The 15,022-nt window shown below is 55.8% G+C and overlaps 1 protein-coding gene across 2 annotated transcripts in view; it reads left to right on the plus strand.

Annotated features, from left to right (window-relative positions):
• The window catches only part of PTPRF (protein tyrosine phosphatase, receptor type F), a 93,921-nt gene extending 79,162 nt beyond the window's left edge, over positions 1 to 14,759 (plus strand). Inside the window, exons 24-37 of one of the 2 annotated variants that reach the window (XM_025377924.1) lie at positions 611 to 726; positions 3,994 to 4,026; positions 4,808 to 4,905; positions 8,568 to 8,691; positions 8,860 to 9,035; positions 9,758 to 9,877; positions 10,184 to 10,338; positions 10,420 to 10,705; positions 10,813 to 10,991; positions 11,214 to 11,340; positions 11,572 to 11,697; positions 11,943 to 12,097; positions 12,202 to 12,337; positions 13,033 to 14,759. In XM_025377924.1, the coding sequence (XP_025233709.1) occupies positions 611 to 726; positions 3,994 to 4,026; positions 4,808 to 4,905; positions 8,568 to 8,691; positions 8,860 to 9,035; positions 9,758 to 9,877; positions 10,184 to 10,338; positions 10,420 to 10,705; positions 10,813 to 10,991; positions 11,214 to 11,340; positions 11,572 to 11,697; positions 11,943 to 12,097; positions 12,202 to 12,337; positions 13,033 to 13,101 (1,900 nt within the window). In that variant the 3' untranslated portion in view covers positions 13,102 to 14,759. The remainder of the gene's footprint in view (positions 1 to 610; positions 727 to 3,993; positions 4,027 to 4,807; positions 4,906 to 8,567; positions 8,692 to 8,859; positions 9,036 to 9,757; positions 9,878 to 10,183; positions 10,339 to 10,419; positions 10,706 to 10,812; positions 10,992 to 11,213; positions 11,341 to 11,571; positions 11,698 to 11,942; positions 12,098 to 12,201; positions 12,338 to 13,032) is intronic. The other variant, XM_025377933.1, reaches the window with a different exon arrangement.
• The last annotated feature ends 263 nt before the right edge of the window (positions 14,760 to 15,022 follow it).

Here is a 15,022-nt window from a genome sequence, read left to right on the forward strand (position 1 = left end):
CACACGTGTCTGCAGACCACAGGTAGCCCCTGGCTATTTGTTGGCAGCTGAACCCTATGGTCTGTCTCTGACCTGTCCTTACAGACGGGAAAACTGAGGCCAGTGAGAGAGGACTCTGCCCAGCTAGGGTGACGCCTTCCCCATCCCTCCCCTGCTGCCCTGGGCATTTACCCTGATACTCTGAGGGCCAGAAAGCTGGGGCCCTGTCCCATGTGCTGTTTGTGTATTTTATGTGTCATTTGCATGTTTATTCCTGGTGGTTCCTGCTACTCAGCTGGGTGGCCTTGGGGATAGCAGCCACTGTCCTGCAGTGACCTACCTTCTATCCAAAGGAGCTGCCCTCCCCTGCGACCCCTTCCTCCCTGCTGCACTGCCCCTCTGCTCGTGCCACACTCGTGCTGTCCCTACCCCTTCCCTGCCCTGTGTTCTCTCATGTCAAGGCTGCTCTGGCCCTGGCTCCTGCGCACTCAGAGATCCTGGGAAGAGGTGGGGCAGTAGGAGGACAGAGCCGTGGACATGGTGGCGGGGGGCTCCTTGGCAGCCAGCCATGCCATGTGTCACTGTCTTAGCCTGGACCTCAGGTTCTCACCAGCCTCCCTTCTGTCTCTAGGAAAAGGACCCACTCCCCATCCTCTAAGGATGAGCAATCGATTGGACTGAAGGACTCTTTGCTGGCCCACTCCTCTGACCCTGTGGAGATGCGGAGGCTCAACTACCAGACCCCAGGTAGGGCACTCCCATGGCCTGTGTGCCCCCAGCCCAGACCTAGCAGGCCTGTGGCTCTGTTCTGCAGGTCTCAGGGTCTCCACTGAAGTTCTTGGGCCACATGCACTTGTTCCTGCTCCTTTTCTTCCTTTCTGCCCTTCTCCCTGCGCTCATCCATTTTGGTTGGAATGACTGAGAAGCCCCCATATCCTGCAGCTGGACAGGTGCCCCAGGCCAGGACCCTCTCAGGTGCAAAAGCCACTTAGCCCCTGCCTTGTCTTCAGTCAAGGCCTCTGAATATGGGCTAAGGACCTCCCAGAGCCCACATCTCTGCCGCAGGGTGGCCAGTGTCTGGCCGGCACTCTGGCCCCTCCACAGGAAAGATGGACGTGTTAGCAGTGGGAGATACCTCACCAGACACTCGTGGGGAGATGAAGTGCATGCACCTGAGCCTTCCTGGAGGCCGACCCCAGGTTTACCATACCACATACCTGCCCCTTCTCCTAGCCACTCTCACGGGGCTGTGCAGCTCTTCCTTCTACCTGAAATGTCGCTCCTCCCGACACCCAGCAGATGCAGCTCATACCTCTCCTCCTTCCCACACCCCCACAGGGTTAGGTGTCTCTCCTTGGCTCCAGGAACTTCCCTCCTTCTTCCTTTGGACGCCTCTCACAGTGAGGTGGGATTCCCTCAGTGACAGTCTCTGAGCTCTGTGGTGCCAGGAACTGTGTCTTGCCATCCCCCATCCCTTGTATTCAGCACACGATGGGTTCTTGTTGAATGCCTGTGAAATGAACACGCAGACAAATGAAGGAACGAGTGAACTAATGCATACACACAGGGTTTGTGTATGTATGAGCTGGTTATTACTGCATATCAAATTACCCCAAAACTTAGTGGCTTAAAACAACAATAATTATGTATTATCTGTCACGGTTTTTGTGAGGCAGGAATTCAGACGGGCACAGCAGGAACAGCTTGTCCTTATTCCAGAAAGTCTGGGCCCTCAGTCGGAAGACTTGAAGGCTGGGAGCTAGAGTCATTTAAAGCAGGGGTTGGCAGACTATGGCCCATGGCCACGTACAGCCCACCACTTGTTTTTGTAAATAAATTTTTACTGGCCGGGCGCGGTGGCTCATGCCTATAATCCCAGCACTTGGGGAGGCTGAGCCGGGTGGATCACCTGACATCAGGAGTTCGAGACCAGCTAGTGAAACCCCATCTCTACTAAAAATACAAAAATTAGCCGGGCGTGGTGGCGCCTGTCGTCCCAGCTACTCGGGAGGCTGAGGCAGGAGAATCGCTTGAACCCAGGAGGTGGAAGTTGCGTGAGCCAAGATCTCTCCATCGCACTCCAGCCTGGGCGACGAGAGCAAAACCCAGTCTCAAAAATAGCAAAAAAACAAACAAACAAAATTTTACTGTAACAGCGACACCCATTTATTTATATAGTACCTATCTATGGTTGCTTTTGCATTATAAAGGCACAATTAAATAGATGCAACAGATACCAGATGTCCACAAAGCCTAAACTATTTACGCTCTGGCCTGTTACGGATACAAGTTTGCCAACCCCTGGATTCTAAAGCCTCTTTCATCCGTGTGACGGATGGTTGATGAGCCAGCTCTGAGCCTTGCTGTGGCTCTCAGCTGGGACACCCATATGAGGCCTCTTCAAGTGGCCTGGGCTTCCTCATAACATGGTGACTGAGTTTTGTGAGCACGTCTGGAGAGTGTACCAGGCAGACCTAGCAGGCTGTTGCAAGCTAGCATGATTAGATCTGTGAAGCATCAAGCACCAGGATGCTGGGACCTGGAGTGCAGAGAAGCCTCTTCGGGGATGGGATGCTGAGCCATGTGGGCATTGGTCTAGAAAAGAAGGGTGGGAGAGAGCTCCCCAGTGGAAGCACGTGCAGAAGCTTGGGCGGATTGCATGTGCATCAAATTACGAGCACCTGAGGGTTTCTGCAGCATGAGAGTTAGCGGCTGGGGGAATGCTGAGCCAAGAGAAGACTGGAGGGCTAGGCAGAGGTCCAGTCAAAAGGACCTTGAATGTCAGGCTAAGGGGCTTAGACTTCCTCTTGAGGATGCCAGGGAGGTATTAAAGGTTTTCAGCAAGGGAGCCAGATGGTCAGAACCATGCTTTAGAAATGTCACTCTGGCTCCTTGAGGTGACTGGATTAGAGAGGAGAAACTGAGGCAGGGAGACCATTTAAAAGGCCACCAACAAAGTGAAAGGTGGCAGTGGGAACAGAGGGGACAGACTTGGGAGACGTGAAGGAGGGGAGAGCAGCAGAGTCTGAGCAGCAGAGTCCGCGTGGGGAGAGGTGAGGGTGGCTCTGCAGTCGCTGGCTGAGTCAGCAGGGCTTAGGGGTGTCCTGGGGCCAGCGGGTCTGTGGGTCTGAGGACTTCTGAGCTGACATGAGGGCTGAAGCCCTGTGGGAGGGGCCAAGGAGCATGTGGTAGTCAAAGCCTAAGAATAAATGGGCTCTCCCAGGGTGAGGGCCAGAAGGAGACCTGGACCAAAAAAGGAGCCCAGGGCAGGGAAGGTGGTGCAGCGTTAAGGAAACATGGATGGAGAGCAGCTAGAGAGATTGAGAAGGAGCAGACACAGAGAGAGGAGAGCAGGAGCACAGTGTCCCTGATGCCAGGGTGGGGGAAGTTGTGCAAGGGACGAGAGGACTTAGTGAGATAGGGTAGTGGGAACACCCAGTGGGAGGACCGTTGGCTTTGGCAGGTGGGGCCTTGAAGAGAGGGTGGTGGCCACGTCCTCATCCTGTGAGCAGAAGTGTTTCAGTGAGCAGCATGGCAGGCGGGGGATGGGAAGTGGAGAAACCCCTTTCAAAGACGCTGGGAAGATACCTGGGAAGGAGGCAGTGGACAGGGCAAGTGGGAGCGGAGAGGGTGTGGGATCTGAGAAGGAGGGCTCTTTTTTCCAACATGGAGATCATCTGAAAATCGCCAAGGCCAAATTTTGGTACCAAAAAGGGCAGGGTTGGTTTGGACTTAAGTATTTAGTCATAGAGCCCCCCGAGACTGCCAAGGCCGCCAGGGTTTAGAAGTGCTCGCCTCTGGGGGTGGGACACCCCATCTGTATTAACTGGGAGACAGAAGGAGTCTTGATGGAACTTGTCCGCAGCCCCAGCCCCTCTCCGCCCTGTCCTCTTCTCTGCCAGCCCCTCACAAGCCCGTTCAGCACCTCCATTGCGTGTGACAGTGCTGTAAGCAGAAAAAGTTAACGGGCTCTCTTTTCTTGCCCCGATGTTTTTTTTGTTTTTTTCTCTGCAGGTTCCAGTGTCCCCAGTTGCCCGAATACCTCAAGTTAGTTTTCAAAGTTCCCATGTTTGTGGGATACTTTGGCTTCTGTGTCTTGTTTCTACTCCTTACTTTTGTTTATCCCATCACCTCCGTCCTTCCTTGAATTCTCTCCCCTTCCCTCTCTTCTCCCCCAATCCCGCTGCCCCCTGACCTTTTTCCTTCCCCTCTGCCCACCTTGCTTCCTCTAGGCCTGTTTTCTCTCCCACTAGCCCCGTCTCTTCCTGCCTCTCTGGCCTCCAGTCCCAGCCTGACACCCTTCCTTCTGCGTGCCTCTGTCTCCCACCTCCCTCCTGATCTGTGCTTCTCTCTCTGAGTTCCTCTGTGTTCCTCTGCCATTGTGTCTGTACTTCGTGACCACTCCATCTGCACACTTGGTGCCCGGGATGACGATGGCCGTGAGTCTCCCATGGCGACTGCCGCCAGTAGGTGCAATGGAGCCCAGCTCCCGTCACGTCTGCTGCCACCGACCTGGGCATCTCACCCCTCCTGGGAGGAAGAAAGCCTCTCCTCCCTCTTAAGAGAGCTGCCAGGCAGGGCCTAGTGCCCCCACTCAGCACCCTGCCACCAAGACAGGCTCCACACGCTCATGGCACAACACTGCCTTCTGTCCTCTCCCACCCTCCGCCATCCCTGTCGCCGCATGTGCTGCTGTCTCCATGCCACCAGTGCCGAGTGCTCCATGGTCACACTTGTTCACATGTGCACATACATGCGTTGGAGCTTTCTCTGCCACCCTGCTCAAGCCTCTCACTGACACTGCCTGTGTGTGCCCTACCTCCCTCAGGTATGCGAGACCATCCACCCATCCCCATCACCGACCTGGCGGACAACATTGAACGACTCAAAGCCAACGATGGCCTCAAGTTCTCCCAGGAGTATGAGGTGAGGCGTTCCTGCCCCTACCATGTGCCTGGCCCAGGCCTACCCCAAACCAGCTCCTGTCCTGTCCTAGGTCCCAGCTGTGGTAGGTGAGGGAGGTGGGGTCCAGGTTTTCCAGGAGCACAGAGGAGGAGGGTAGGCAGTGGCAAGGGTCAGCGGGGAACCGGGTGCCTCAGATGCTGGGTCTGGCCATAGCCTGGCCCACCACCTTCTTGGGGTCACCCTTAGGAGATGGCTTCAAAAGGCTTTGAGTGACGCCAGGGTCTGGACACTCAGACACATGCCGAAGTGCTCACAGGCAGACACAAGGCCACAGGCATACAGACATAGATCAGTGACAACAGCCACAGTAGCTGGCATCTATCAAGAGCCTCCTGCAGACCAGCACCAGGCTGGGCACTTGGCATGCATTGTCTCTTTCGGTCCCCCTGAAGTCTTCTGAAATGGGGACTATTATTATCCCATCTTGCAGATGAGGAAGCAGGGGCTCAGAGAGGGGAAGTGACTTGCCCGAGTCAAACGGCTGATGAGTAGTGACACCAGGATTCAAACCCAGGCTTGACTGCTGCCCTGTGCTCTGCACATCCATGTGCTCACGTGTGTTCTCAGGGTGCCACAGCTCACAGAGCGGGAGTCAGGGCCTCAAGACTGGCTGCTCAGGCTGCACAAATCCTGCTCAGAGACCTCCACACGTTCACCTTACTCTGGACTTAACTCCTGGGAGCCTGCTGGGGACTCAGCCTTCAAGAGTCTGAGGATTTCCCACCCACAGATGGTGTCGGGGTGACTCTGAGCATCCCCAGGCTGCCCATCTAGGAAGGGGATTTGCTAGAGAAGGAGGTGATTTAAAGAAGAGACTCCTGGCCAGGTGCAGTGGCTCACGCCTCTTTGGGAGACCGAGGCGGGTGGATCACCTGAGGTCGGGAGTTTGAGACCAGCCTGGCCACCATGGCAAAACCCTGTCTCTACTATAAATACAAAAATTAGCCAAGTGTGGTGGTGCATGGCTTAGTCCTGGCTACTCGGGAGGCTGAGACAGGAGAGTCGTTTGAACCCAGGAGGCGGAGGTTGCATTGAGCCAAGATCATGCCACTGCACTCCAGCCTGGGTGACAGTGTGAGACTCCCTCTCAAAAAAATATAAAATAAAAAGAGACCCCTAACCCAAAAAAAAAAGAGAGAGAGAGAGAGAGAGACCTCCCCCTCTTCCACCTCCTCGAAGAAGCAGCCTGTGCTTGTCTTTCTGCCTTGTCTATGGCTGTTTCCTCAGCACCTGGCACTGACCTCAGTGGATGGTTGGTGGACAGGCAGTTGGGGGGTTGGCTCAGCCTCACCTGTGAGTTTGCGCCCCTTCTGATGTCCACCCTCAGCTGTGGTTCAAAGATTGCACCTCCAAGGGCTGTGGGCCAGGTTTCTGAAGAGGAAGCTGGGCTTGGCAGGCAAATGGATGAATATGTCTGCGGCACAGTAAGCCTCTGCCTTTGGGCACCCCCCAGGGCCCTGCTCCACACAAGGCTGGGCTTTGGGTCTCGGAGCCTGTAAGGTGGGCTCCCTGCCTCCCATGGCCTCCACCCACACTCATCTATACCATGTCCCACACCTGCCCTTCCTTCCAGCGCAGCCCTGCTTCCCCATCTGGACTTGTGGGGCCTCTGCTCACAGTAGTCCCCTTCCAGCTTCTCTCTGCTTCCCTCCTCTGATGAGAGCTTTCCTTACAAGACCCTCCTCCTCCAGGAAGCCTTCTCAGGCTCCCCAAGGCTGCTGTGGGCTCTCCCTTAGCCAGGACCCCATAGCTCTGTTGTCTTTTTTTTATTTCTTTTTGAGACGGAGTCTCGCTCTGTCGCCCAGGCTGGAGTGCAGTGACGCAATCTCAGCCTCCCGAGTTCACACCATTCTCCTGCCTCAGCCTCCCAAGTAGCTGGGACTACAGGCGCCCACCACCATGCCCGGCTAATTCTTTGTATTTTTAGTAGAGACGGAGTTTCACCATGTTAGCCAGGATGGTCTGGATCTCCTGACCTTGTGATCCGCCCGCCTCGGCCTCCCAAAGTGCTGGGATTACAGGCATGAGCCACTACGCCCGGCCTGCTCTGTTGTCTTCCGTTCAGTCAGTCATTGATCACACATTTTCCATGTGCCAGTCCCCGTGCTGGGGATATGGAGACACATGCCCTCAGGGAACCCAGTCATGGGGAGCACGGCACGTGCAGACAGATAATCAGCATTGAATATGTGACTCTGACAGCACGGCCCCGTGTTGAATAGGACCGACAGGCGTGCAAAAGGTGGGCTGACAGCACCAGAGCAGCCCCAGGGGTCGGGTGTGCTCCAGGGTTCACCGAAGCAGTGACGCAGTCCTGTGGAGAGTAATGAGGCTGGGGACAACATATGGAGGACATTGCGTGCTATGCTGAAAACTTCAGATCGTATCCATCTGGAAAATGTGAAGATAATAATGGAACCTATCTCGTAAGAGAATTTGAGGAGGGAATACATGCAAAGTGCTCACAGCAGTGCCAGGCACACCGCGGGTCCTCACTAACGCTTCGCTATTATCATTATTGCTCTCTGAGGTGATGAAGAGCCACAGAAGGCCTTTAAACAGGAAATTGATATTCACATCTGCATTTTGGAAGGATTATTCTGGCTGTGGGGCTGAGTGGGTCAGAGTGGGGCAAGAGGAAAGAGGCAGGAAGAGGCTGAGCCTCAGTTGGGGTGGCCTGGCCCAGGGCAGTGGCAGCAGGTTGGAGAGAGCTGAGGGGGTGGGGGAGCACCAGAACCTGGTGACTGGCGGGGGGGCGCAGAGGAATTTTGAGGTTGACTTGTAGGTTCTGGCCTGGCACCGAGGGGTGAGGGTGCCTTTCGCTAAGGTGGAGTCCCAGCAGCAGCACCAGGTTTGGAGGGGAAGCTGATGAACTCAGCTTTGTAAGGACTGAGGTTGAAGGACCTCCTGGTAGAAGAGTCAAAGAGGCTGCTGGGTACTGTGGGGAGAGCTCTGCACTGCTGCTGGGATTATGGGCAGCTCTAGCATATGGTGTAAGAATCAGGTGAGCAAATGAGGTCACCCAGGAAAGGTTGTAGAGAGAGAAGAGGGCCTGGAAGGAACCCTGGAGGAGCTCTGTCCTCCTGCCCATCAGAAGGGCAGAGGGGAGAGAGGGAACAGAAGGAGCAGCCAGAAAGGAAGAAAGCGGAGCAGGGAGAGATCCTGCACTACCTGAGAGGGGCCACCATCCCTTCCATCTGTCCTGGCTCATTTCATTAGTGAATGTAGGGCTTCGGGAGGGACTCTGGGTGTTCAGAGCCCTCAGCAGTGTCGGGACTGCCTGAGACGGGGCCACCACCTGTCCTAGCTCATTTCATTAGATGAGTGCAGGGCTTCAAGAGACCCTGCCCCTGCCCCTGCCCCTAACCCAGCTCAGACCACTCTACCAGACAAGGGGATTTGGTACCATGGTCAGAGGAGTCCCCAGCCCACCACTTTTCTGATGATAGGTCATGTGGCAACCTGTGAGCTCCATGGCTGGCACCACGAGGTAGAGGGCCTGGCTGTGGCCTGTGGAGTGAAGGCAGGATGTGAGCATCACCGGGAAGGCTGGGTCCCCTGCAGGAGAAGCAGATCAACCTCGGCTCTTACCCTGCCCCACCTGTTTTCTCCACTCTCTGCAGTCCATCGACCCTGGACAGCAGTTCACGTGGGAGAATTCAAACCTGGAGGTGAACAAGCCCAAGAACCGCTATGCGAATGTCATCGCCTACGACCACTCTCGAGTCATCCTTACCTCCATCGATGGTGAGTCAAGGGGGTGCCCCTCCCGTCCCCTTGCTCTCCTCCCTTGCTAGCTAGGGCAACATGTCATTCTACAGAGGATGTCCACGAGTCTCAGGGGTGCACTGCGGCATGGTGGGCTGTGCTGGGGACCCTGCAGTAATGCCTTCCCACCTTCTTTCTTATCCGCAGGTGTCCCCGGGAGTGACTACATCAATGCCAACTACATCGATGGCTACCGCAAGCAGAATGCCTACATCGCCACACAGGGCCCCCTGCCGGAGACCATGGGCGATTTCTGGAGAATGGTGTGGGAACAGCGCACAGCCACTGTGGTCATGATGACACGGCTGGAGGAGAAGTCCCGGGTGAGGCTGCAGGGCCCTGCCAGGAGGCGGGCGGGAAATGCCCGGCCACAAGGTGATACAGGGCACCTTCTTCAGTGCCGCGTTCTTCTGTGGAGGAAGTCGCTCAAGGGATCCCCAGATGCTATTATGTTTCTGGGGATATTATGCTCCGTAGATACTGGGGTGTTTCTGGGATAAAGCGTGTTCCCCAGATGCTCGTGGGTTCCTTAGGATGCTAATATGTTTCACCAAATGCTGTCATTTTCTGAGAATGTTAATGTGTTCCCCAGTTGCTGGCATGCTCCCGGGGTGTTCACATGTTCCCCAGATGCTGGAGTGTTCCTGGAGCATTAACACATCTCCTAAGTTAATTAGTGGAAAGAGCTGCTGTTATCTGTTTTTGGACTGCAAAGCATTGACTGGAACGTAAAATTTACAGAGCTTGAAAATGGCACATAAACGTTATGGATAAATTTGGCAGAAAATGTGCCTGGTGCGATCTGGCCTTGAATAAATAATTTTCAATTATGGCCCTTATTCCACTAGCTAGGGCAGGGTGGTGACATAGCTTGAGGACCTGATGTGACTTGTGGAGGACAGGGGGCAATGGGTCTGAGAGCTCAGGGCTGGGGGGCCTTTGTAGCCAGAAAGGCTACAGCCAGGGAGCAGACCAGCCTCCACCCTGCTTCTGCCCGTCTGAGCCTGTGGGCTTCCTTCAGCCTGCCCTGCTCATCCCCCTGCAGGTAAAATGTGATCAGTACTGGCCCGCCCGTGGCACCGAAACCTATGGCCTTATTCAGGTGACCCTGTTGGACACAGTGGAGCTGGCCACATATACTGTGCGCACCTTCGCACTCCACAAGGTATGGCCCTTCCCCAGTGCTTCTCTCTTACCCAGACACCATAAGGACAGTAGCCTGGCGTGGATGTGGTGTGCTGGGTTGGGGGAAAACCGGAACCTGGGTGTTGGAGGGTTAGAGGCTCAGGTGTGTTAGTGTGGTGTGATGATCCATGTTACAGGAACAGTGCTAGGAGCTCCTTCAGGCTACTCTCTGTGACTTCTGAGTCCCATCAGGGAGTGGCGGGTCTGGCCTCAGCAACAGGTCATTCTGCCCTGAGTCTGGCAGGCAGGCTCCTAGTTGCCAGTATGTCCCCACTTTGTCCCCCAGAGTGGCTCCAGTGAGAAGCGTGAGCTGCGTCAGTTCCAGTTCATGGCCTGGCCAGACCATGGAGTTCCTGAGTACCCAACTCCCATCCTGGCCTTCCTGCGACGGGTCAAGGCCTGCAACCCCCTAGACGCAGGGCCCATGGTGGTGCACTGCAGGTGAGAGGGTACAGTGCCACCCAGAGGGGTGGGGTGGGAGGTGGGGGCACCTGTGCCTCAAACTGAGCCTGTGTCCTGCAGTGCGGGCGTGGGCCGCACCGGCTGCTTCATCGTGATTGATGCCATGCTGGAGCGGATGAAGCACGAGAAGACGGTAGACATCTATGGCCACGTGACCTGCATGCGATCACAGAGGAACTACATGGTGCAGACGGAGGACCAGTATGTGTTCATCCACGAGGCACTGCTGGAGGCTGCCACGTGCGGCCACACAGAGGTGCCTGCCCGAAACCTCTATGCCCACATCCAGAAGCTGGGCCAAGTGCCTCCAGGGGAGAGTGTGACCGCCATGGAGCTTGAGTTCAAGGTGGGGCTCGGCGGGGGCCTGCTTGGCCCCAGGGCCTAGACTGGGACATGCGGATGACCCGCACCCCCACACTAAGCCTGGCCTGACCAACCCCTCTCTCTCAATAGTTGCTGGCCAGCTCCAAGGCCCACACGTCCCGCTTCATCAGCGCCAACCTGCCCTGCAACAAGTTCAAGAACCGGCTGGTGAACATCATGCCCTATGAATTGACACGTGTGTGTCTGCAGCCCATCCGGGGCGTGGAGGGCTCTGACTACATCAATGCCAGCTTCCTGGATGGTTATAGGTCAGCGTGCTTGTCACTGCCCCACCATGCCCTACAGAGGCCTAGGCCTGTGCCTGGCTGGTGGGGGTGGGCAGCCTAGAAGACCAGAGAGGGCTGGGTAGAGCAGTGAGGACTTCCTGGAGGAGGGATGATCAGAGCAGGGCCCCAAGGGGCTAGGCAGCCTAAGGGGAGACTCTGGGGGTAGCAGCACCTCCAGCATGTCCAGTCTTATGTCCACCCCAGACAGCAGAAGGCCTACATAGCTACACAGGGGCCTCTGGCAGAGAGCACCGAGGACTTCTGGCGCATGCTATGGGAGCACAATTCCACCATCATCGTCATGCTGACCAAGCTTCGGGAGATGGGAAGGGTGAGCCCACCCTTTCCCCCAGGGCCCCTGTCATACCTGGGAGAACACCAGCCACCCCTGGGGGAGCTGCCGCCTATGTTACTGTCTCCTTTCACACCCCAGCTGCTGCGTCAGCATAGCCTCAGGCCCCCGTTATTATCCACCTGAGGCATCTGTCCCAGAATCCTGTGAAGCCTGGCACCCCTCCATTCCTTCTCACCTGATCATGGGGGCCCGGCCCTCTGTCCACAGGAAAAATGCCACCAGTACTGGCCAGCAGAGCGCTCTGCTCGCTACCAGTACTTTGTTGTTGACCCGATGGCTGAGTACAACATGCCCCAGTATATCCTGCGTGAGTTCAAGGTCACGGATGCCCGGGTGAGTGAGTGCGCTGAATGTCCGTAACGCTGCCTATCCACATGTGGGGCGGGTGGCTGCCGTAGCTCAAGCTTCAGGAATCTGAGGCAGGGGGTGGGTATTAGGGTGTGAGCACATCTCCCCCAGTGACCTTGGGTGCAGTGACACAGATGCATGCCTGTGTCATGGTACTACCCCGGTCTGGTCCAGAGGGGTGGCAGCCTAAGGCACAAATCCTAATCATGTCCCGCACCCACCTTTCCCAGGATGGGCAGTCAAGGACAATCCGGCAGTTCCAGTTCACAGACTGGCCAGAGCAGGGCGTGCCCAAGACAGGCGAGGGCTTCATTGACTTCATCGGGCAGGTGCACAAGACCAAGGAGCAGTTTGGACAGGATGGGCCTATCACGGTGCACTGCAGGTGGGACTGGCCCCATGGAGGGCTGGGGCAGGTGGGCCTGAAGGCCTGGCAGACCCGCTGCGTGAGGCAAGCAGGACTTCTGACCCACCTGTGTTTCTGAGCAGTGCTGGTGTGGGCCGCACCGGGGTGTTCATCACTCTGAGCATTGTCCTGGAGCGCATGCGCTACGAGGGCGTGGTCGACATGTTTCAGACCGTGAAGACCCTGCGTACACAGCGTCCTGCCATGGTGCAGACAGAGGTAAAGCAGACCAGCCTGCAGGGCCAGGGCCTTGGCAGCAGCCCTGCTGGGAACCCTAGGCTTCAGCTGCAGTTTGTGCACACAGGCATGTGCGATCATTCATGCTGCCAACCTTTTACATGGCCTGCAATAGGCATGGTGGTGTGTGCTTATGGTCCTACCTACTTGGGAGGTTGAGTTGGGAGGATCACTTGAGGTCAGAAGTTCGAGGCTGCAGTGAGCTGTGATTATGCTACGGCACTCCAGCCTGGGTGACAGAGCAAGACCCTGTTGCTGAAAACAAAAAACAAAAATGCTGCAACATTGCCTGTGCTGCCTGGGGGCTCAGGGATGAGTAAGATGTGTTCTTTCATTCAGCAGCTCTCTGCTAGCCCCAGTGGTGTGCCTGGCTCTGGGCAGGGTTGCACATAGCAGTCCTTACGGGGTGCCCAGTCAGGAGCAGAGAAACATGATTGGGATGGCAGATGGAAGGCAGGTAGATGTGGGGGCCTGGGAGAGTGACAGGAGAGAGAGGAGCTTTCAGAGGCTCTTTCAGGCTCCCCCGCACACTGCCTGACGTAGCTGCCAGGGTCCAGCGCCTGTTCTTGGCCAGCAGAGGCTGACTCCATGGCCCATGGCTGCAGTGTTGAGTGTCAGCTGTGTGGTGGGGGTGCCCACTCGCGCAACCCACACTGACCAAGCCCCTGTCCTGGCAGGACCAGTACCAGCTGTGCTACCGTGCGGCCCTGGAGTACCTCGGCAGCTTTGACCACTATGCAACGTAACTACCGCTCCCCTCTCCTCCGCCACCCCCGCTGTGGGGCTCCGGAGGGGACCCAGCTCCTCTGAGCCATACCGACCATCGTCCAGCCCTCCTACACAGATGCTGTCACTGGCAGAGCGCAGCCCACGGGGATCACAGCGTTTCAGGAATGCTGCCACACCAGTCAGAGAGCCTAGAACATCCCTGGGCAAGTGGGTGGCCTGGCAGGCAGGCACTGTGGCCCTTCTGTCCACCAGGCCCACCTGGAGCCTGCTTCAAGCTCTCTGTTGCACTGCTGCGTTTCTCATGCTTCTTCTCATGGGGTGGGGTTGGGGCAAAGCCTCCTTTTTAATACATTAAGTGGGGTAGACTGAGGGATTCTAGCCTCTTCCCTCTGATTTTTCCTTTTGCGAATCCATATCTGCAAAGTGGGCCACTGTAGGGGTTGGGGTTTATTTTGTTTATTTTGAGTTCACTTTGGATCCTTATTTTGTATGACTTCTGCTAAAGGACAGAACATTGCCTTCCCCATGCAGAGCTGGGGCCGCCAGCCTGAGCGGAGGCTCGGCCGTGGGCTGGGAGGCAGCGCTGATCCGGCTGCTCCTCCAGCCCTTCAGACGAGATCCTGTTTCAGCTAAATGCAGGGAAACTCAATTTTTTTTTTAAGTTTTGTTTTCCCTTAAAAGCCTTTTTTTAGGCCACATCGACAGTGGTGGGCGGGGAGAAGATAGGGAACACTCATCCCTGGTCGTCTGTCCCAGTGTGTGTTTAACATTCACAGCCCAGAACCACAGACGTGTCTGGGAGAGCCTGGCAAGGCATTCCTCATCACCATCGTGTTTGCAAAGGTTAAAACAAAAACAAAAAACCACAAAAATAAAAAACAAAAAAAAACAAAAAACCCAAGAAAAAATGAAAAGAGAATCAGCCCTTGGCTTCTGCTTCAAACCCTCAAGAGGGGAAGCAACTCCATGTGCCTGGGGTTCCCAAGGGAGCTGCTGGCTGACCTGGGCCCGCAGAGCCTGGCGTTGGTCCCCAGCATTGCAGTATGGCGTGGTGTTTGTAGGCTGTGGGGTCCGGCTGTGTGGCCAAGGTGAATAGCACAGGTCAGGGTGTGTGCCACACCCCATGCACCTCAGGGCCAAGCAGGGGCGTGGCTGGCCTTTCAGGTCCAGGCCAGTGGGCCTGGTAGCACATGTCTGTCCTCAAGAGCAGGGGCCAGATGATTTTCCTCCCTGGTTTGCAGCTGTTTTCAAAGCCCCCGAGTATTGCTCTTTTCCACTCCAAGATGCCCTCATAAACCAATGTGGCAAGACTACTGGACTTCTATCAATGGTCCTCCAATCAGTCCTTATTATCCCAGCTTGCTGAGGGGCAGGGAGAGGGCCTCTTCCTCTGGGCAGCGCTATCTAGATAGGTAAGTGGGGGCGGGGAAGGGTGCATAGCTGTTTTAGCTGAGGGACGTGGTGCCGACGTCCCCAAACCTAGCTAGGCTAAGTCAAAATCAACATTCCAGGGTTGGTAATGTTGGATGATGAAACATTCATTTTTACCTTGTGGATGCTAGTGCTGTAGAGTTCACTGTTGTACACAGTCTGTTTTCTATTTGTTAAGAAAAACTACAGCATCATTGCATAATTCTTGATGGTAATAAATTTGAATAATCAGATTTCTTACAAACCAGGCCTCTGTCTCAGCTGTTTCTGGAACCAGAGAGTCTGGGCCAAATCAGTAGCTAGGATGGGTTCCGGAGATTCCCTGCTCCTGAGGAGACGGGGAGGGTATCCTAAGTATTTGTGCCAGAGTAGGCTCCTGGCATGGCTACCCACTTTCAGAAAGGAGTGATTATAAACCCTGAAGACCAGGCCACCAAGAGCCAGCCAGGCCGGAGCCACCAGTGCGTGTGAGGAGCACCCTAGGCCAGGGAGCATACCTTTTGCCTC

This window comes from Theropithecus gelada, chromosome 1 (genome assembly GCF_003255815.1).
Source record: "Theropithecus gelada isolate Dixy chromosome 1, Tgel_1.0, whole genome shotgun sequence".
NCBI classification, from domain to species: Eukaryota; Metazoa; Chordata; class Mammalia; order Primates; family Cercopithecidae; genus Theropithecus; species Theropithecus gelada.